The sequence below is a fragment of the Salvelinus sp. IW2-2015 genome, linkage group LG4q.2, assembly GCF_002910315.2.
Source record: "Salvelinus sp. IW2-2015 linkage group LG4q.2, ASM291031v2, whole genome shotgun sequence".
In the NCBI taxonomy this organism is placed as follows: Eukaryota; Metazoa; Chordata; class Actinopteri; order Salmoniformes; family Salmonidae; genus Salvelinus; species Salvelinus sp. IW2-2015.
The window spans coordinates 8,294,951-8,318,827 of record NC_036843.1 but is presented as its reverse complement, the minus strand read 5'-3'; the positions used below and the strand labels follow the sequence as shown (position 1 = coordinate 8,318,827).

At 44.7% G+C, this 23,877-nt stretch overlaps 1 protein-coding gene across 2 annotated transcripts in view; it reads left to right on the top strand.

Annotated features, from left to right (window-relative positions):
- Positions 1–23,877, top strand: part of LOC111963228 (RAC-alpha serine/threonine-protein kinase) — a 49,991-nt gene that overhangs the window by 14,392 nt on the left and 11,722 nt on the right. The window contains exons 2-3 of one of the 2 annotated variants that reach the window (XM_023986532.2): positions 291–458; positions 22,941–23,069. In XM_023986532.2, coding sequence (XP_023842300.1) covers positions 413–458; positions 22,941–23,069 — 175 coding nt within the window. In that variant the 5' untranslated portion in view covers positions 291–412. Of the gene's footprint in view, positions 1–290; positions 459–11,840; positions 12,821–22,940; positions 23,070–23,877 lie in introns of those variants that run through there. The other variant, XM_023986533.2, reaches the window with a different exon arrangement.

The window sequence follows — 23,877 nt, the reverse complement described above, 5'->3', positions numbered from 1 at the left end:
ATCTTTTTTGTTGTTCTTTTATTTGACTTTATTTGTGATTTCTGTGTGTTCCTACAATAAAAACAAAGTATAAAAACAAAAAAAGAAGTGGTTTTCCCTGTGGTGAAGTCGGAGGTTCTGACTAGGTCCTCGTGTGGGAGTGATGCTGAACTGGAGTAGTACCCACCACAACTATTTTCCACTGTCTGAACAGACCAACTTGTTTTCACTGAGTTGCACGGATGTTCATTGGGGGGTTCATGTTATTGTCCAGGTGAGGCTAAGCTTTACTCTTCCCTTGACACTAATAGGTAACTGGTGAAAATACGGCCCCAGACTCCAGGCTCCTGCCCTGGCCTGAGCGAAGAACACTTGGGGACAGAGCTGTGTCTCTCCCTGTCACAACCCTGGACACACCAACCTGTACACCAACATGACCGATGTGGCGATAGTGAAGGAGGGATGGCTGCACAAAAGAGGTGAGTGGGTTTGGACCATTTCCCTGTATCAACAGATGCTTTACTTCTTATTTTATCACAACATGTGCATGACTGCTGACCAAGCTAGCTGCTCTAACTGTGTGGTGTTGCTCTGTGGTGGACGTGATCCTGTTTGGACGAGGAGGCATTCCTCAGATACCTGCTGACTTTGAGCGGCTGTGTGTGTGTGTGTGTACACGCGCCTCAAAGCTGGGGCTATAGCTCCCCCCCACACAGGGCAAAAGGGAATCTTCCAGCACAGAGAGGGATCAGGGGTGTGGTCCCGGGGACAGGGACACGGGCTCAGGAGACAGACAGGGGAACATGTCACTAGGGGCCAGATTCAGACTCAGGAAATGTATGCCTTTCCTACGCACGCCTTTCCTATGCACTTCTCTGGAGTTGGTATTCAGACTTACCTTATGCAGGTGTGTAACGGGCTTTGCAGGCGTGGTTCCCTTGCACACGCTGAATACATTTAATTCAACTGCTGAAAACCCTCCCACTTGCTGGCCAACAGATTTTCTCGTGGAGTTTTCATTCATTAGGGTTCTCAGTACATTTCTCTAAAGCCATCCCATTACATTTAGTGTACCTCTATTTAATTAGAATTTTCTCGACAGACTATATGGAGAGAACTGTTCAGAATATTAGGGATCAATTCAATAAAGCCATGTAAATACACGCATGTTCTTCTCCTTTTCAGCACTGCTTGTTAGTAGAGGTCGACCGATTATGATTTTTCAACGCCGATACCGATTTGGAGGACCAAAAAAAGCCGATACCGATTGATCGGCCGATTTTTTTTAAAAATGTTTTATTTATTTTTTGAATAGATAAAAAATTGTAATAATGACAATTACAATAATACTGAATGAACACTTATTGTAACTTAATATAATACATCAATAAAATCAATTTAGCCTCAAATAAATAATGAAACATGTTCAATTTGGTTTAAATAATGCAAAAACACAGTGTTGGAGAAGAAAGTAAAAGTGCAATATGTGCCATGTAAGAAAGCTAACGTTTAAGTTCCTTGCTCAGAACATGAGAAAGCTGATGGTTACTTTTAACACGAGTCTTCAATATTCCCAGGTAAGAAGTTTTAGGTTGTAGTTATAATAGAACTATTTCTCTCTATACGATTTGTATTTCATATACCTTTGACTATTGGATGTTCTTATAGGCACTTTAGTATTGCCAGTGTAACAGTATAGCTTCCGTCCCTCTCCTCGCTCCTACCTGGGCTCGAACCAGAAACACATCGACAACAGCCACCCTCGAAGCAGCGTTACCCATGCAGAGCAAGGGGAACAACCACTCCAAGTCTTGAGTGACGTTTGAAACGCTATTAGCGCGCACCCCGCTAACTAGCTAGCCATTTCACATCGGTTACACCAGCCTAATCTCGGGAGTTGATAGGCTTGAAGTCATAAACAGCAGAGYTGCTGGCAAAATGCACGAAAGTGCTGTTTGAATGAATGCTTACGAGCCTGCTGGTGCCTACCATCGCTCAGTCAGACTGCTCTATCAAATCATAGACTTAATTATAACATAATAACACACAGAAATACGAGCCTTAGGTCATTAATATGGTCAAGTCCGGAAACTATCATTTAGAAAACAAAACATTTATTCTTTCAGTGAAATACGGAACCGTTCCATATTTTATCTAACGGGTGGCATCCATAAGTCTAAATATTCCTGTTACATTGCACAACCTTCAATGTTATGTCATTATGTAAAAAGCTGGCAAATTAGTTTGCAACGAGCCAGGCGGCCCAAACTGTTGCATATACCCTGACTCTGCGTGCAATGAACGGAAGAGAAGTGACACAATTTCACCTGGTTAATATTGCCTGCTAACCTAGATTTATTTTAGCTAAATATGCAGGTTTAAAAATATATAATTCTGTGTATTGATTTTAAGAAAGGCATTGGTGTTTATGGTTAGGTACAGTCGTGCAACGATTCTGCTTTTTTCGCAAATGCGCTTTTGTTAAATCATCCCTCGTTTGGCGAAGTTGGCTGTCTTTGTTAGGAAGAAATAGTCTTCACACAGTTCGCAACGAGCCAGGCGGCCCAAACTGCTGAATATACCCTGACTCTGTTGCAAGAGAAGTGACACAAAGAAATTCATGTTAGCAGGTAATATTAACTAAATATGTAGGTTTAAAAATATATACTTGTGTATTGATTTTAAGAAAGGCATTGATGTTTATGGTTAGGTACCTTTTTCGCGAATGCGCACCGCATCGATTATATGCAACGCAGAACACACTAGATAAACTAGTAATATCATTAACCATGTGTAGTTAACTAGTGATTATGATTGATTGTTTTTTATAAGATAAGTTTAATGCTAGCTAGCAACTTACCATGGCTTCTTACTGCATTTGCGTAACAGGCAGGCTCCTCGTGGAGTGCAATGAGAGGCAGGTGGTTAGAGCGTTGGACTAGTTACATTTACATTTAAGTCATTTAGCAGACGCTCTTATCCAGAGCGACTTACAAGTTAACCGTAAGGTTGCAAGATTGAATCCCCGAGCTGACAAGGTAAAAATCTGTCGTTCTGCCCCTGAACAAGGCAGTTAACCCACCGTTCCTAGGCCGTCATTGAAAATAAGAATGTGTTCTTAACTGACTTGCCTAGTTAAAAAAAGGTGTAATTTTTTTTTTTTTTTTTTTATCGCTCGCGTTAATTCAAGGTCAGAATATGCATAGAGAGAAAAGTGCATAAAACGGGAATTATGTTCCATTTACATGCGCTTAACTCGGGTCGGAATTCCCCCCTAGGAGAGGAGAGTCCCAGAGGCTGTAAGCCAGGGAACAGCATGCTACGCAGTCTGCTCTCCCTGAGGCAGGAACACAACAGGGCCCTGTGTCGTAACATAGTCACCCGAGGCAAGCTTCGCAGGCTGACCCAGGCCCATGCACACTGATGCAACCCCTGACGATGCTTCCCTGGGGTGGAGAGAGCAACACTAGGTACTACTGACTTGTCGTTTCAGTACTACTGACTTCTCGTTTACATAAAACAACAATGTAATCAATATCTGACACCCTTGGATTCTTGGGACATGTCCAGAGGTTGAGGAACACAGTCTGATGCCTTCAGATGTAAGATATGTTGTCTGGATAACCAGAGGCAATATATGAAAAACCAAACAAGGAGACAAATAACAAGGAAAGATTAAACAGCATTTGCCTTGTTGGAAGTATATGGACCAAAGTTTATAATTTAGAGTTCTGATTTAATAACAAATGTTAGCTAAGGAGGGTCTTTCTAAGGGTGTCTAGTTCTTCTGACCGGGCCAATTTTGTTTTTTACATCATGCATGTGATTTTAACATCTTTACCTCACTGTTGACACACTTGGTAAGTTGGCATACAGTATGTCTATTTCCGCTATTCCTTGCCAGAGTGATAAGGAAGCGGGGAGGTTTCTGAAAGATTGCCAGCGTAAAATGTCAAATAGTGACAGGTGAGGGGAAATACAAACTCCTTGAGCTAAAGTCACATCTTAACCTTGAATTATTGAAGAACAAAGAAAATATACAAACAAACAAGCCTTCAGGAATAGGGAGTTGGCATGCTGTCATACCCTAGCAGCTGTGCCCGGTGAAATGTCACCCAGAGCAACTCTGTTTTGATTGGAGGGCGTCTGCCTGCTTGCTGCCCGTTACTTGACAGAACGGATTTTAATGTCACGTCACTGTCACCCCGTCTCTGCCCCAGTGCCACAGCACAGAAGGTGAGTATGCAGTAACGAGCTTCTGCTGGCCATCACCATTAGCCAGCCGCCCTTTTTCTGTGAACCTTTTAGTTTGATCTGAATCTCTAACCCTACCACTACCATGTCTTATGATAGCACTGTTTAATATTGTGGACTGCAGTCACAGGACAATGCAGGACTGATGTCTACAACTCATTACAGTGTATGTTTGATGGCACGTGATTGAGGCAGGCTTCTGCAGCATTCTGAAGGGACTTCCAGGTAGGTGGCAGTGCTGTTGACTGTGGCTTGCCCAGTGCTGTTGACTGTGGCTTGCCCAGTGCTGTTGACTGTGGCTTGCCCAGTGCTGTTGACTGTGGCTTGCCCCAGTGCTGTTGACTGTGGCTTGCCCAGTGCTGTTGACTGTGGCCTTGCCCAGTGCTGTTGACTGTGGCTTGCCCAGTGCTGTTGACTGTGGCTTGGCCCAGGTGATGTGCTGTTGACTGTGGCTTGCCCAGTGCTGTTGACTGTGGCTTGCCCAGTGCTGTTGACTGTGGCTTGCCCAGTGCTGTTGACTGTGGCTTGCCCAGTGCCCCAGAAATGCCACTTTAATGACGTGCTGTCGCGACTACATTCTATGCTCCAGACACGGCCACGGAGTGGAGCAGCTCAGGTCTAGCCTGGCTGGGAACTGAGAACATCCACACCACCCTTAACCCTCCTAACCCTGATTCCTGTTTGATTCATCGTTTGGGCACGTGACTGTAAGCCAGTTTTGTAGTTCCCTTTTGCTGCCAGACAATGTCAGAGTAAAGAAAGTAGATTCCAGCCAGTCTAAGCCACAGAACGGCCAGAGTGTTCTGTTCTGTATCTTTGTTCCAGATGGGCCCAGCTCAGTCGGGTGATCCCCAACATCAGACCACACCTTCCCACTCCATCAGCCTTCCCTCTCCATCAGCCTTCCCACTACATCATTGAGATATGTCATTATTTTGCATTTTTAGTCTGACAATCATTTCTGTTGTCATTCATCTGACAATTGATGACTCCCATTGAAAAACCACTGGCTCCATCCAGGATTTTGGGACACAATCTCAATGTGGCCATACCCTAATCTGTAAATCAGGGGTCCCCAACTAGCGGCCTTTGAGTCAAATTTGGCCCGCGGGTGGTTTTATTTAGCAAGAAATCTATATCTTTTTTTGTTGAATTTTCATTTTTGGACATAAGACTGTAAAAATTCCAGGAAACCAGCTCCAAGTGATTTTTAATTTTGGAACTCTATTCCCAAATATTTCCACACATAATAGAGATGTATGTATGTGATCGTGTACAAATAATAATAAATAATTCATTTGATTTATATAGTGCTGTTCTACCAACTGAGGTACACAACACGCTTTACAAAGTGGTGGGAAACTCACCTCATCCACCAGCAATGTGTAGCACCCACCTCAGTGATGCACAGTGACCATTTTTGTGCCAGAACGCTCACCACACATCAGGTGGAGAGGTGAGGAGTGATATATGCCAATTAGGAATGAAGGGGGATGATTAGCTGGCCATGTTGGGGGAATTTAGCTACTCCTACAATAATTGCAATGGGATTTTGAATAAGTCAGGACAACAGTTTTAACTTCCCATCCGAAAGACTGCACCCTACTCAAGGCAATGTCCCCAAATGAAATTAAGGTTTGAAATTATTTTGTAAAAATATTTGTTTTGTAATGTTCCGGACCCCAGATCATCCGCTCAAGAAAAAAATTGGCCCACCGCTGAATCTAGTTGATGATCCCTGCTGTAAATGTTTTGGATCTCCTTGACACCAACCACACAGTTTACATTATACCTCTAGTGGTGGCTACATTCAATGGCTCTTCTAAAGCCTATTTGTCTAAAGTTTCCATCAAAGGTGGAGTGCATCATCCAACATCAAAGAGGCAGATTGCAGGTTCTCTAGATTCCATGTGAGCGCCATGGCCAATAACTCAGTGAAGTGTAACAGAACTGTGCTCGTTATCCCTCTCTCTTCCAGGCAGCCCTTGTTCATTGCACTCATTTGCTCTCTGACAAGTATAAAGAGCTGACCCCCTCGTTAGGCTAACGAAGGCCACAACAACTGTTGAATTTGGGTAGCACGCTCAGCTGGCTCGGAGGCGAGAGCAGAGGGAGGGAGCGAGGAAGCAGAGAGGAGAGGAACGAGAGCTGCAGCACACAGGTTTTTATGATGTTCCCAGAACATCATCACTGTGTGCAGACCGTTACTCACTTACCCAGCCTTCCTCAGAAGCAGGGTGTTCGGTTTAATCTCTGTGTCACACTGACTGGGTTGATGCTTATTGGATGTGATCCCATGGAGTAAATCATGACTGGACACCTGCGAGTCACAACACCATTATCCCAGAAACCCTAGACCCACTCCAATTTGCATACCGCATCAACAGATCCACAGGTGACGCAATTTTCTATTGCACTCCACACTGCCCTTTCGCACCTGGACAAAAGGAATACCTATGTGAGAATGCTATTCATTGACGACAGCTCCGCTTTCAACACCATAGTGCCCTCAAAGGTCATCACTAAGCTAAGGACCCTGGGACTAAACACCTCCCTCTGCAACTGGAGCCTGGACTTCCTGACGGCCCGCCCCCAGGTGGTAAGGGATAGGTAACAGCACATCTGCCACACTGATCCTCAACACGGGGGCCCCTCAGGGGTGCATGCTCAGTCCTTTCCCTGTACTCACTGTTCACTCATGACTGCACGGCCAGGCACGACTCCAACACCATCCTTAAGTTTGCTGATGACACAACAGTGGTAGGCCTGATCACTGACAACGATGTGACAGCCTATGAGGATTGTGGTGCAAGGACAACAACCTCTCCCTCAATGTGATCAAGACAAAGCAGATGATTGTGGACTACAGGAAAAGGAGGACCGAGCACGCCCCCATTCTCATCAATGGKGCTGTAGTGGAGCAGGTTGAGAGGTTCAATTTCCTTTGTGTCCACATCACCAACAAACTATCATGGTCCAAACACACCAAGACAGTCGTGAAGAGGACACGACAAAACCTATTCCCYCCCTCAGGTTACTGAAAAGATTTGGCATGGGTCCTCAGATCCTCAAAAGGTTCTACAGCTGCAATATTGAGAACATCCTGACTGGTTGCATCACTGCCTGGTATGGCAACTGCTCGGCTTCCGACCGCAAGGCATTACAGAAGGTAGTTTGTACGGCCCAGTACATCACCGGGGCCAAGCTTCCTGCCATCCAGGACCTCTATACCAGGCGGTGTCAGAGGAAGGCCCTAAAAATTGTCAAAGACTCCAGCCACCCTAGTCATAGACTGTTCCCTCTGCTACCGCACGGCAAGCGGTACTGGAGTACCAAGTCTAGGTCCCAGAGGCTTCTAAACGTCTACCCCCAAGCCATAAGACTCCTGAACAGCTAATCAAATGGCTACCCAGACTATTTGCATTGTCCCCCCCCCCCCCCCCCCCCCCCCCCCCCCTTATACGCTGCTGCTTCTCTCTTATTATCTATGCATAGTCGCTTTAATAGCTCTACCTACATGTACATATTACCTCAACCCCGGTGCCCCCGCACATTGACTCTGCACCGGTACCCCCTGTATATAGCCCCGTTATTGTTATTTACTGCTGCTCTTTAATTAGTTGTTATTCTTATCTTTCTTAAAAAAAAATATGTTTTAGATATTTTCTTAAACTGCATTGTTGGGTAAGGACTTGTAAGTTATCATTTCACTGTAAGGTCTACACCCCAGCTAGCACAGTGGAACTAGGCCGATTCCGGCTGAGAATAGGGGCACTGGGCTGTAGGTCAGACTCGGCCGACGTCATGTAGCCAGAGTCTGGGCCGCCTTTGGCAGTATTACTTATGGCTAGGATTCCGGGACTGAGATCTGGCCCAAATGTATTATTTGGGTCTCGGGCCGATTAGGGCTACTCTCTGGCAGATGATTACACTGGCTGCTTTATGTAATTAACTTTTCATAATTTCATTTTTTCATTTTCCTCATTGTTTCTGTGATCAGAAAATACAATTAACATTTTAAAGAAATTCTTTGAGTCCTGTGTAGTATTTTGATACTTTGTGCAAGGCAATTGATAAGAATGAAAAACTTTGTGGATGGAGCCTGCCGAGTGGCGCAGCGGTCTAAGACACTGCATCCCAGTGCAAACGGCGTTGCTACAGATGCTGGTTTGAGACCCGTGCCGGCCGCGACCGGGAGACCCATGAGGCAACGCACAATTGGCCCAGCGTCATCCGAGTTAGTGGAGGGTTTGGCCGGCCGGGATGTCCTTGTCCAATCGCGCTGTAGCGATTCCTGTAGTGGGCTAGGCGCATGCACACTGACACGGTCATTATGGTGTATGGTGTTACCTCCGACACAAAATGTATTTTTGTGGATGGGCATAATTTGTATGTGTAATATTTAAAATGACGAAATTTATTTAAATTTGCATCGGGCCACTTCTGGGGGGATTCTGGTAAGATGCCGACAAATTCTGCAGAATTCCGGTAGACGGAAATGGCCGCTTCTGGGCCGATTCCTCATCGCTAGCTGGGACCAGTTGTATTCGGCGCATGTGACAAATATAATTTTATTTGATCTAGCCAGCTTTCTAGCGTAGTAGCTAATAGCTAGCTAACACCACAGATGAAGGTGTTAGTTAATGTAATCTTTGCTAACAGGTATCTGCTTATCTAGCTTGCTTATTGCATGCATGTCCGGGCATGTCGACACAAGCCTTATTATTAGTGACATATCTAATATTTGCAACAGAAGTTTGATTTTGGTCACTGTCAGTTCAACATGAATGTACAGTATTGAGAAATGGATGAAGTGAGCTAGCTTGCTGCTAYTGCTGATTTTTTCCCAGCTAGACATTCCTCGGCATTGTGCAGTGTTTGTGGCTCGGCTGTGAGAGGTGGCTGGCATAGAAGCAGCTTTGCTATGTAGAGGGCGAAGGGCTGATAGCCGATAGACTAGAAGAGGCCGATACATCGGTTCAGGCATATTATCGGTCGTTTTGTTTTGTGTGTATGTATGTATGTACAGTCGTGGCCAAACATTTTGAGAATGACACAAATATAAATTTTCACAAAATCTGCTGCTTCAGTTTATATGATGGCAATTTGCATATACTCCAGAATGTTATGGAGAGTAATCAGATGAATTGCAATTAATTGCAAAGTCCCTCTTTGCCATGCAAATGAACTGAGTCCCCAAAAACATTTTCACTGCATTTCAGCCCTGCCACAAAAGGACCAGCTGACATCATGTCAGTGATTCTCTCGTTAACACAGGTGTGAGTGTTGACGAGGACAAGGCTGGAGATCACTCTGTCATGCTGATTGAGTTCGAATAACAGACTAGAAGCTTCAAAAGGAGGGTGGTGCTTGGAATCATTGTTCTTCCTCTGTCAAACAGAGTTACCTGCAAGGAAACACGTGCCGTCATCATTGCTTTGCACAAAAAGGGCTTCACAGGCAAGGATATTGCTGCCAGTAAGATTGCACCTAAATCAACCATTTATCGGATCATCAAGAACTTCAAGGGGAGCGGTTCAATTGTTGTGAAGAAGGCTTCAGGGCGCCCAAGAAAGTCCAGCAAGCGCCAGGACCGTCTCCTAAAGTAAATTCAGCTGCGGGATCGGGGCACCACCAGTACAGAGCTTGCTCAGGAATGGCAGCAGGCAGGTGTGAGTGCATCTGCACGCACAGTGAGGCGTAGACTTTTGGAAGATGGCCTGGTGTCAAGAAGGGCAGCAAAGAAGCCACTTTTCTCCAGAAAAAACATCAGGGACAGACTGATATTCTGCAAAAGGTACAGGGATTGGACTGCTGAGGACTGGGGTAAAGTCATTTTCTCTGATGAATCCCCTTTCCGTTTGTTTGGGGCATCCGGAAAAAAGCTTGTCCGGAGAAGACAAGGTGGGCGCTACCATCAGTCCTGTGTCATGCCAACAGTAAAGCATCCTGAGACCATTCATGTGTGGGGTTGCTTCTCAGCCAAGGGAGTGGGCTCACTCACAATTTTGCCTAAGAACACAGCCATGAATAAAGAATGGTACCAACACATCCTCCGAGAGCAACTTCTCCCAACCATCCAGGAACAGTTTGGTGACGAACAATGCCTTTTCCAGCATGATGGAGCACCTTGCCATAAGGCAAAAGTGATAACTAAATGGCTCGGGGAACAAAACATTGATATTTTGGGTCCATGGCCAGGAAACTCCCCAGACCTTAATCCCATTGAGAACTTGTGGTCAATCCTCAATAGGCGGGTGGACAAACAAAACCCCACAAATTCTGACAAACTCCCAGCATTGATTATGCAAGAATGGGCTGCCATCAGATGTGACCCAAAAGTTAATTGACAGCATGCCAGGGCAGATTGCAGATGTCTTGAAAAAGAAGGGTCAACACTGCAAATATTGTCTCTTTGCATCAACATCATGTAATTGTTAACAAAAGCCTTTGACACTTATGAAATGCTTGTAATTATACTTCAGTATTCCATAGTAATATCTGACAAAATCTAAAGACAATRAAGCAGCAAACGTTGTGAAAATTAATATTTGTGTCATTCTCAACTTTTGCCCACGACTGTATGTAAGCATGTATGCATGTTTTTGAGTACCTAATATGGTTGCTTCTCATACAACCACACACCATTTTGAAACTTGTTTTTACACTTTCAAGATAGATTTTCTCAGTATCAAAGCAGTAAAAGGGAACTGGGTGTGTTCTGTTTTTGCTTTTCAAAGGAACCGACCCAACTGATTAACTCTGTCTCATGACACTGCAATGCTGATCACCCCAGGACTTTGTCTGGCTGCCAGCTTTACCGACAGGCTCGCCTCGCCTAGTCTCCTTCACACACACCCTTCATTAGGTTACAGCCTGCCATGGGCCACACACCGGTCCTGCTCTCACTCTCTCTCACACACACACACACACACACACACACACACACACACACACACACACACACACACACACACACACACACACACACACCACCACCTCACTACAGCAGCAGGGGCTGCCCCAGGGCCATTATGCCCTGTCCACACTCCTGTCTCTTATACACATCTAGATGTGTATAAGAGACAGATTATGCCCTGTCCACACTCACACCACCCAGCTAGCTAAACCTGTACCAGTAACCAAACTTTAAACGCCAGAAGCAGAGTCAGGGACAGCAGCAGAGGGTCGCTCCCCAGGAGGGGAGTGCTCTGCCTGGTGTCAGCAGGGCCCCCTGCTCTGGGTAATGGGAAGCAGCCTCCTGCTAAATGTGGTGGAGATAAGTACATTGTCTGGGTACAGCTGTCGACAGGCAGGCTGGATGGTAGGGGAACAGGAGGCCAGGGAGAGCCACCTCCGTCACTTGTCTCCGCTCGCAGTGAGCCCGCTGTGTGCTTACTTTTCTGTGCAACATCCTCCTGCTCCACAACTGTGGCGCCTGGCTGTGCTCCCCCTACCCCTCTCTCTCTCTGTATTTGTCACTTACTCTCTTTCTTCAATTTTCTCTGTCCCCTTTTTCTCTCTTTATCCCATATCCTGCTTCCTACTCCCACTCTCTTCCTCCTCTCCCTCTTTCTTAATCCTCCTCTCATTTCTTCTCTGCCTCTGCCAGTCGCCCCCCCCCACCACCTCCTCGCCCTCTCTCCCTTCTCCAGCTCCTCCCTCCCCTTTGCCAGGATAATGACCCTGCTGAAAACACAGAGCCGAGGCGGAAGCTGCTTCTGACTGGTGTGGCGCTCCCAGTCTGACATCAATCACATCACTGGCTCTCCCCGGCAGCTGGGACAGAGAGAGAGGTGGAGTGTGGACAGGCAGGGCTGCTCAGCTGTCCATAGAGTCTGACTGTGACTATGTTCAGGCTGCTGTCACGTTCATCAGACCATCATGATACACACCCAGATTACACTTAGCCTCTCATCTGGCTCAGGGACCACTTGTCATTATGGATCACAGACAGATATACCCTAACAAATGTATTTGAATTGGCCTTACCTCTCCTAAAGGTAGAAATGTAATGTCCCCCTTTTATTATACATGATTGTATCATTTAAGAGTGATGGACTGTTCCCTGGTCATTTAAAGTTAATTGGCACTCATTTGAACTAAATAATGTGTATTTGTTTGTCATGCAGTAACCCAGTTAACTAATCCATGGTCGGCTTGTTTACCAAAAGGAGGGGCCAAATTTCACACACAGAAAAGCTGGGTGTACTTCCCACAGTGTCTCTATGGTAATAGGCAGGTGTCATTTGCTGTGGAGAAGAAGTGAGGGCTTTCTTACGAGCGTGAGAAAGAGGGGCAGACTCCGCACCCCCTCCCCGTGTCCCCCCTTTTTTCCTGTAGCAGCAGCCGCAGCAGCAGAGCGAGAGGGGGAGATGGRGAGAGAGGGCTGCAGTGGACGCTGAGGCGGCCCTTCCCTGCGACCTGTTGAGGCTGCTGCCAAAGCCCCGGCAGTGCAGTCCCATCCAGCTGCATGGGAGAAAGAGATGGGCCAACAAAAGAAGAGAGGGACAGCAGGAAGAAAAAAAGAGGGGGAAGAAAAGAAAGAATGAAGGAGCCCAAACTCCTGGGCGGTTTAGCCTGGCATGTGAGTGGGCCTGTTGTGAGCCTTGTCTGCCTTATATGGTCATGGGGAGAGGGGCTGCCCAGAGGCCCTGAGTCCCGGGGCTGGCTGGGATGAGGATGGGAGCAGCATTGGGGTGGTGGTACAGAGTGGTGACCCTTCCATCAGGGAGCCCCTTCTCCTCTGGAGCGGCACAGAGGCTCATTGAGATGCAGGGCGCAGGGCTGTAGGCTGCAGCTGCAGTCTACAGGCAGGGCCCAGCAGAAAAGGGCTGAAGGGATGGAGGGGGTGACTGAGGAATAACCAACAAAAGAGACACACACCCCCCCACCCCCCTGCTTTGGAGTTTGAATTCCTTAATCCGCAACCCTTCTCCTCCCGATGTGCTTTACAACTGCGGTTCCCAACCTTTTCCGTTCCGGGGACAACCAAATCACTGTCAAAAGCTTTTCAGGACCACCATTCGCGGCGACGCAGATTTGTTTTTTTACCTTTATCTTGGCTGTCAAATTGTCCATTTTACTAGTGACTGTAACAAATTAAAGGTTTATTATTAACAATTAGCATTGTGGAAAGTAATGTAACATTTATTAAATAGCATTAATACTCCCAACTATTACTAATTTTGGAATATTTTTTATATATATATATATATATATATATATATATATATATATATATTTTTTTTTTAAATACATTTTATATATACATTTTAAATACATTATATATATATTTTTTAATTATATATTCTTTTAAATAAAGTATATATTTTTAAATAAATTATATATTTTTTTATAAATTATATATTTTTTAATTAAATATATAGATATAGTGTGTGGACCACCTGCAGGCCACAGGTTGAAAACCACAGCTCTACACATACACTCACACAGTTCCCACTGGCTCCCTTCCTCTCTCTCATCCCCAAACTATGAATGGACGGCCAGGCAGGGACAAAACCACCACAGCAGCCACCTCAGGAAGTCCAACCACTGGGTGTGGGCACTGTGCTGAGAGGGGCTTGTTTTGTCTGACCTCTTCTCCCCTTTCTTAACATTTATTTTCCGCTCTCATTCCTCCCTCTCTTCCTCTGTGTCTGTGTCTCTCTGTCTGTGTCTGTACTCTGTGCCTGTGATGCCAGACAGATCACAGGGGTTGGCCTCTCCTTTGCAGTGTGATGAATGTTGCATGATGTGTTTATTAAAGGGCTAGCTGTGGCAGCCGGGACCTCACATTCCTGCCGTTGTCACGTAGAGACAGAGCGAACATGACGCTTCTCAGACTCGCAAGCTAACCTCTGACACTCTACAGCATGCTATCCCTTTTACATTTTTCCCTTAATCTTCTTTTCAATGACACACTGACTGCCTGGGCCTCTTAAGCTAAGCAAATGTCCTCTGTGTCAAATGGTAGTATTAATGTACACTGAGCAAAAATATAAACGCAATATGCAACAAGTTCAAAGATTTTACTGAGTTACAGTTCATATAAAGAAATCAGTTAATTGAAATAAAATCATTAGACCCTATTCTATGCATTTCACATGACTGGGAATACAGATATGCATCCGTTGGTCACAGATACCTTGAAAAAAAGGTAGGGGCAAGGATCAGAAAACCAGTTCGTATCTGGTGTGACCACCATTTGCATCATGCAGCGCATGCAACACATCTCCTTCGCATAGAGTTGATCAGGCTGTTGAATGTAGCCTGTAGAATGTTGTCCCACTCCTGTGCGAAATTGCTGGATATTGGCGGGAACTGGAACACGTTGTCTTCCACGTCGATCCAGAGCATCCCAAACATGGTCAATGGGTGACATGTTTGGTGATTATGCAGGCCATGTAAGAACTGGGACATTTTCAGCTTCCAGGAATTGTGTACAGATCCTTGCAACATGGGGCCGTACATTATCATGCTGAAACATGAAGTGATGGCGGAGGATGAATAGCACGACAATGTGCCTCAGGATCTCGTCACGGTATCTCTGTGCATTCAAATTGCCATCGATAAAATATAATGGAACATGATACCAACACTTTACATGTTGCATTTATATTTTTGTTCATTGTAGATCCAAATCGGTCACCCTCTCTTTCTTTTACAATGGACTGACCTTGAAAACCGTATCTAGGTACAGTCTGGATTTTTTGGGGAAAACTTTTCATCAGTTTGAGTGAATAATTTGTCAGAATAGACTGTTCACCTTGGTTAGTTAAGTAGAAGGTTTTTGATGAATGTGTCTGTTTTTTTAAAGCTCTATTGAACTACGGCGTCAACTCACAAACCATTCAGACACATTCAGTAATAGCACCAGTTCTGAAGAAAATGACAACACGGTAACATACCATGTTCCATGGTAACAGAATTACGCGGAGACTCCAATTTTCAAATTAAAAAGTATGCCAAACAAAACCATTGATTGCAAAGTTAAACAAACCATTCAACTATATGCGCAAGGACTACTTTTTAACAATTTCCACAGAAAAAATTGCAAAAACACATTTACTCAGTTCAGATATAAAGTTTGGTAACAGAATGATGGTAAAATCTCCCTCAGTTTTTTTTTTTTATGTGACCGAATTAAGATTCAAAGATGTTTGCAGAAAGAATGGGGTGTCCGCTATGACATGACACCTTGACTTTGAAAAATATATTTTGGTTATTGAACTACAATAAGTGAAGTGTATTTACCCCCAGTAACAGAATGATGGTAACAGAATGACATCTTTGGCCTCTGATCTGTACTATAGAGAAATGCATAATTCTGAATGTCATTCTCTTCATGGTGATGTATCCTGAATAGGTACACAAAGGTAGAACATTGTAATATCCTCCTTTGCATTTTAATGAGTTCTATCTACAAACAAGACCAAATTTGGTTGGTCTGGACCGGACCACATCTGTACCAATCATAGATGTCTGTTTTCACAGCTTTGGGCATCACAGTAAAGTACAATACAGTAGAGTATAATTCAGTACAGTTAAGTACTGCACGGTGCATTCGGAAAGTATTCAGACCCCCTGACTTCTTACACATTTTGTCACGTTACTGCCTTATTCTAAAATTGATTAAAAAAATGTTTTATCATCAATCTACACAAGATACCATATAACGATCAAAGCAACCCCCCGGAAATGTAGCATGTTACATAAGTATTCAGACCCTTTAAATCAGTACTTTGTTGAAGCACCTTTGGTTAGCGATTACAGCCTTGAGTCTTCTTGAATATGACACTACAAGCTTGGCATACCTCTCCAATTTTTCTCTACAGTTCCTCGCAAGCGCTGTCAGGTTGGATGGGGATCATCCCTGCACAGCTATTTTCAGGTCTCTCCAGAGATGTTAGATTGGGTTCAAGTCCGGGCTCTGGCTGGGCCACTCAAGTACATTGAGACTTGTCCCGRAGCCACTCTTGCGTTGTCTTGGCTGTGTGCTTAGGGTTGGTGTCCTATTGGAAGGTGAACCTTTGCCCCAGTCTGAGGCCCTGAGCGCTCTGGAGCAGGTTTTCATCAAGGATCTCTCTGTACTTTGCTCCGTGATCCTGACTAGTCTCCAAATCCCTAATGTTGAAAAACATCCACACAGCATGATGCTGCCACCACCATGCTTCACCGTAGCGATGGTGCCAGGTTTCTTCCAGATATGACGCTTGGCATTCAGGCCAAAGAGTTCAATCTTGGTTTCATCAGACCAGAGTATCTTGTTTCTCATGGTCTGAGAGTATTTTAGGTGCCTTTTGGCAAACTCCAAGCGGGCTATCATGTGCCTTTTACTGAGGGGTGGCTTCCGTCTGGCCACTCTACCGTAATGGCCTGATTTAGTGGAGTGCTGCAGAGATGGTTGTTCTGCTGGAAGGTTCTCCCATCTCCACAGAGGAGCTCTGTCAGAGTCACCTCCCTGACCAAGGCCCTTCTCCCTCGATTGCTCAGTTTGGCTGGGGCGGCCAGCTCTAGGAAGAGTCTTGGTGGTTCCAAACTTCTTCCATTTTTAAGAATGATGGAGCCCACTGTGTTCTTGGGGACCTTCAATGCTGCAGACATTCTTAGTTTTTTTTCCAGATCTGTGCCTCGACACAATCCTGTCTCAGAGCTCTACGGACAATTCCTTCAACCTCATGGCTTGTTTTCTTGTGCTCAGAAATGCACTGTCAACTGTAGGACTTTATATAGACAGGTGTATTCCTTTCCAAATCATGTCCAATCAATTGAAATTACTACAGGTGGACTCCAATCAAGTTGTAGAAACATCTCAAGGATGATATATATATTTATACATTTTATTTAATTGACCTGTTTGCTTTTTCATTATGGGGTATTGTGTGTAGATTGATGGAAAAATTTATTTAATCAATTTTAGAATAAGCCAGTACACAAGTGGGGTGTACTGTCCTCTACTKTATTGTGCTGTACAAACTTGTGAAACAGATGTCTATTGGTTTAGATTTGGACTGGACAAATTTGATGTCTGGTGTCGGTCAGTGCTCAGTGGTGAGAGTGCTGGTTACAGTAAATGGAAAGAGAGGGGGCTCATGGGTAGGTGTCAGTAGGAGTTGGGAGATGTGACATTAACGAGAGAGTGGAGTTGTCCAGACTGTTTTCACGCTCTTGCTTTGACCACCACGCGACCGAAAGAAAACCGGTATAGGCTGAACATAACAGTATRCCAATGGAGGACAGTAGCAGGTGACCCAACTTTGGTTTGTGACTACTATTTTTCATTGTAGCCAATTCAGTTGCAGTCATTCTGTTACCGATTTTAATCACGTAATAAATCATGAACCAAATTGTTATCAGTAAAAAAAAAAAAAAATTTGGTAGGTCTACCTTGTTTGTTTGATTATCCTCCCTCATGAGGGAAGAAATGAGAAAATCTCTTAGAGGCAGTGCAACACCTCACGGCCTCCCCTATTTGAACTAGATATGTTGTGTGTATGTGTTGATGTAGTTCTGTCCTTGAGCTGTTCTTGTTTATTAATGTTCTGTATTATGTCATGTTTTGTGTGGACCCCAGGAAGAGTAATGGGGATTCTAATAAAATACCAAAAGTGCAGTTAAAAATGTATAAAATCAAAAAAAAAATWATAATGATATTTCCACGCTATGTGGTTGAAATGGGACTGACATTTTGAAAATGATGATATTGCCCTTTTCGTGTTCAGGTGGGATGGGACTTTTGGCCCACATCATGACCTCACAATGATCTGATTTATAATATACCAATGAAAGTTCATCTGGATAAGTGCGTGGGCTCTAGAGAGCATCCAGGCTGTGTATGTAAATATGTTCAAATTTGTTTCCTAATGCCCAAACGATTAGACTGAGCATTTAAAGGGCTTAAGGAGACTCAGGAAAATAACTCCCAAATATATTTAGCATTTATGTTCATTAAATGAACACACACACACAATTATTTATTAGACATAGTGATGATTTGCAAAGACTGCACAGGGGTCTTTACAAATATGCTTTTTTGGGTAACAGAATGACAACACTAGGCAATATTTATTTTAACTTACAGAAGGGAAAAAAATTCTGCAAGTTAAATGTTGATATTTGTTGTCAGGGGTCTTCACCTCAACGTTATTGTATTTCTAATACCTTATTCAGACTTTTTCTGCTAGATGTTTTCTAAGACCCCTTTTTCCATCTGTTTTAACCAGAAATCAAAGCTTTTGCTTATTACAATTTTTGGTGGTGGAAAAATKTATCAATGCCTTCATTTCTCATACTCTTAGCTTTCATTTGACACCAAATGTGATGTGCTCCTATGCACTTTACATGTTGGTGCTCATGGGTCTTTACATGGAACTGCCCATATACAGTATTTGGACAATTGGCTGTCTATGCAGCTGTAAGTCATTGAGTGTGTGTGTGTGTGTGGAGGGCGTGGCACTGGAACATTGTGGCTGTCCACACACAAGCCATGTAGCAGTTGGCAAATAAAGATGAATTCTCTTGTGTTTGGCAGATTCTCACTGTTCATTATTTTCCACTTTGCCAAGCGTGCATCCCAGACCTCAGCAGCTGTTTGTCATGTAAAGACACTCTATCAGCCCCCGACAGCTCCTCGCATGCCCCCCCACACACACACACACACACACGAACATGCGCGTATAGACTTCAGTCACGCTCTCAGACACGTATGTAGTGAACATATGTAGTAATCTCTCTCGCTACCTTCTGGTTCTCTCTTCCCTCATCTCATTCATTTACAGTTTGTACTCTCGTCTACGTCCTTTGCTCCTAGAACTTTATCTGACGTCTCTGGGACAAATGTAGAGCAGGCTCCAACAGTGGAAATGGATCCTGTTTGTGGTTGTTGTTGTGCATATGTTTCCGGGATGAGTCTGTAGTCAAAGTTACCCATCTCAAAGATTGTTCAGTTCTTGATCTTATCTGCTATGTTGTGATGCTCTCTGTCCAGTTGTTTCCTGTTTTCTACAATCAAAACGTTCTAGTGGGATGAAATAGGCCAGTTTACTGCAGCTGAAAGACTTTGAAGATAGAGTTGATAGCAGGGGACTCCTTTTATCCCAGAGTCCCTTTTCTTAGTCAGCATGTTGTCTCTTCTCTTACTCTCTATCCTGCAACATGTCCAGTTGGTCCAATCTGTCAAAATATAGTGTGTCAAAAAAGCACACAAATACTTAGTGAGTCATTTCATTTGTCTATGAATGAGTCTTGGCATCCCCTCTCACTGTGCAAAGACATCAAATCAACATCTAGTCCACATTGGTTCAACGTAATTTCATTGCCAACCAGTGGGCTGCTGCTGTTGTCTGCACATCCATAGCCTCATATCCCATAAGCACGCATTCTCAAGTTGTGGGGATAGCACGTTAGGATGTCATCAACATAACATTAGCACAGTACAGTACAGTAGTGGGCTGGGTTTTTAGTCTTAGAAAAAGGTCATTGTAAAAAGTAGAAGTGATAATGGAAAGGGGAAGTGCATGTAAATAGAAAACACAGCAGGGTCATGGCTGTTTTCTACAGGGAAAAAACAGACTGCAGGTAAAAGAAATGGGCACACAGACAGACGGGTGTGGGCATTTCTACCGTCACATGACTCCACAGGCCMCAGTCAGGATGAGGACACGTATGGCTGGTCAGGATGTCCTCGCTCCAGCCAGACCAAAGACCATCTTCTCATTTTATAACCTGTCTCATAGGAGACATTGGCAGTATGCATGTTATCGAAGGGCTTTTAAGCATTCACAGCCATTGTTTTCACCACTGTTTAATTTGGAAGAGAAAAAAAGAAGCACACCAAAAAAAAATTGTTCTGCCAATTGCACCAATGTCAGTCCTGCTGTGGTCCGAGCCTGCTGTGGTCCCAGCCTGCTGTGGTCCCAGCCTGCTGTGGTCCCAGCCTGCTGTGGTCCCAGCCTGCTGTGGTCCCAGCCTGCTGTGGTCCCAGCCTGCTGTGGTCCCAGCCTGCTGTGGAGTCTCATGGTGGGGTTAGGTGGAGAGGTGTCACATTCCACCATGATGACCTCGTTCAGTTCACTGAACTCCCTACTCTCTGGTCTTTACAAGCTAGCGTTTCCTGAGATGCCATTTGTATTACAGTGAAGGCACTCCATKRWSWKCCTGTCACCTTGGCTTTGTTATGTAGTGACCGGGTACAGCGTGTATTCATCATCACCTTGGCTTTGTTGTTATGTAGTGACACTGTGACAGGGTACAGCGTGTATTCATAGTCACCTCGAGAGCCATGTGACAGAGCCAAGCTTTGCGTGGAGGAATGTCTCTGCAGTGCGTTCCAGACACAAGGCATGGTGGACACCAACTCGTGCCAGCCTGGGTGGGCATTGTGCGTCAGAGGGGCTGGCAGGCCAAATCCAGGCCCCATGCAGGCCCTCTGTGCTTGGGGAGGGCAACAATAGCTGTTGTCAGATATATACTGTACATTCACACATTCAAACATAGACATATACACTGTAGAGTGTACTTTCGTGCACATAAACAAACATCTGTCTCTGCTTGTCTGTGTTGGGACCATGGTCTAGATACCAGTTTGTGGCCTCGACACAATTAAGGTAATCACTCAGCCAGTTCGTGTCATTGTTGAAAACCCCAAACGGTAGACCTAGCCTACTTCCTGAATCTCTCTCTGTATTCTTCCCGAAAGAGTTGAGCGGAGCCCTGCCAGTGTGTAGGCTAACCCTTCCTCTGTCACTGTGCTGGGGTGATGCAGGCTTGGAGGTAGGGGCTCATTATGCTGCCTCTGCATTGTGCACATACTGTCCCCAGCCTACCCTGCCAGGGGCTCTGAGCCTGGCCTGGGGTGAGGTGGGGGATATGGGTCAGCCAAGACCTCACCACAGACTGACAAACCAGCTGGGGCAGAAGTGAGGCCTTGGTTTAAGGCTGGGGCTGAGACCAGGTCTGAGAGGGTGTTTTTYTGGACACAATGTCCCTCAGGTTTGTCATGAGTCTGGAAAGGGGTCTTGGATATGGAGGGTCCAGCTGTTGGAAACTGTTGGCTTCTCACCCATGATCCTGCTCCTTATAGCCGTATCTCTGTTTCTCCTCACCAATGCCCACCACTGTGCTGATGTAACGAGGAATTGTCAGTCGTGTGAAGCTGCCATTGACCCATAGTTGTAAATCACATTGACGATGTGGATTCTCTGGGGACCGGTGTGTGTGTGGATTAGTGTTGTGAATGTTGATTCATGAGCCATGTAGTGTAAAATAGACAAATGACTCATCACTGTAATTGCAGCATATTGGACAGGCATGGGGAAATCCACAGAGGTTTTACTCTATATCACACCGTGTGTTTTTCAACGAGGATGTAGTGAGCTCAGCTCTGTATGCAAGCAGTAAGCATTGCAATCTGAAGGCAGACAAAGTCTAACTAATTTCTAAATGAGCTGCATTTGGTGTAAAAACACTTAGCCAGCAGGTTGGAGATGGAAAAATCTCCTCCCCGTGCCATGATGAAAAATGGCAACAGCCGTAATAACATATTGGACATCTGCTGCAGATTGAAATTTAAAGTATACTGTGCTCTGAGGCAGATGTTTTCTCTAGTGCTGTGATTTGTGCCGCCACCTCGCAGGTTGCAGTAAAGCAGGTGTTTCACACTCTGTGTGTGTGTTACTGCTGTAATGGTTGGTGTTTGAGTGAATCAGAGCCATCTAGCACCTCAGGTGGCACTCTGCTAGTCGGACAGTTTAACCATCACTTTGAGGTGAGACTTTTAGAATATGGCGTACTATCCACTTAGTGATGGTCTACATTGCCTCTTCTCACTAAGAGGAGTTTATATGAGTTTTGATGAGTGGACTAGAGGTCATTTAGGTACTGTTATAGAGGGATTCCCGGTCTGTCTGCCTCATCACAGACAGGTCTGGGATCAGTTTCCTCAGACTGGAGCCTGTGGCCTAACTGTGCCAGGCTCGGGGAGAAGAGGAGCAGGACGCCGGCATTGACTGATCTCCACTTCCCCCAGACTTCTGTATCAGAGGAAATGGGGCAATTAAGGACAGCTTGCTCAGGCACTGCATGGGGTTAATATCCGGCTCCCATAATTAAAAATAAATTACACTTTTCCAATATAAATATTCAAGCCCCTCTCCGATGTGAGCCACTGCCTTTTTTATGGTGCGTAAGCGTTTTTATTTTTCAGATTTCGGGAACATCTGGCACAACGTTTCCTGAACCATCCACAGAATAAATTGAGTTTTGTTGCATTTGAGAGATTAGTCTGTGGGTGTGTTGTATTGAAGTGGATGGGGAAGGGATGGATCCCTTTGGGAGCTCTGTATGGGACACAAGAGGCAGAGGCAAGGGTCCTGACTCTGGCTAAAACAGCCATTTGTCCTGGCTTTGTCCTACTATAGCGGAAAGTGGGTGAAAAGATGGTAATTTTAGTGAACAGCATGGTAATTAGATCACAGGAAATGGGTCACACCACTGAAATAAGGGTGGCGCCTTGAAAAGAATAACTTTGTGCATCATAAATCATCAAACCGCACAGCTAAATTGTCATAGACCAATCAACATGAAGAATATAGCTGTCGTCATGGTGTCGGCTAATGGGATCCTAAAAAAATTGAATCTTGTGAAACCAGCACATTGGATTATAGACACCAATTATGCGCATCCAATTTCTCCCTCTCTCTTTGCAGGAGAGTACATTAAGACCTGGAGGCCTAGGTATTTTCTACTCAAGACTGATGGTACATTCATAGGCTACAAGGAACGACCACAACATGTTGAGGCACTTGAAACCCCTTTAAATAACTTCTCAGTAGCACGTGAGTATCTACGCTTTCAAGACTACTATCGACATTACCTCACCCATTTTAAGTTCATATCACGCTATACACTGAGTTTGCAAAACATTAAGAACACCTGCTCTTTCCATGACGTACTGTAGACTACTGAGCAGGTGAATCCAGGTGAAAGCTATGATCTCTTATTGATGTCACTGATCGAAGTGGATTTAACAAGTCTAGATGAATGGGAGGAGACGGGTTAAAGAAGGATTTTTAAGCCTTGAGACAATTGAGACATGGATTGTGTATGTGTACCATTCAGAGGGTGAATGGGCAAGAGAAAATATGTTCCTAATGTTTGGTGTACTCAGTGTATATTGCATAATCCCCCATAGAAAATGTTTATATTCTGTTCAGTAGCTCCTATGCCAATGTCTTACCTTAATTGGTACAGTTCAAAGAAACAGCAGAATAGACTGGTGTATTCTCCCTGGCTATGTGTGAATTCCAGTCTTGTCTAAGAGACCGCTCTGCTGCGACTCTGTAGAGCAGAGCAACCCTAGATGGCAGAAAGTTACTGGGACAGGCTCTGCAGATGATTGAACAGAGTAATTAGACATCATACTGTTTGTTAAACAAAACGTTTCCTCCTGACACTCTTGAGTTATAGTAGTTATTAACCGTCTGATTTCAATTATTTATCTGTGCTCTGCTCTGTAGCTCTGTCTCAATCAGCAGTACGGAGAGTCACTGAGCAGACCTGCAGTAGACCCACAGAGGGGCCGTGTGGTGCTGGGTGTGGGTCTGGGCTACACAGCCACACTGACAGGGCCCTGCTGGAGCTCAG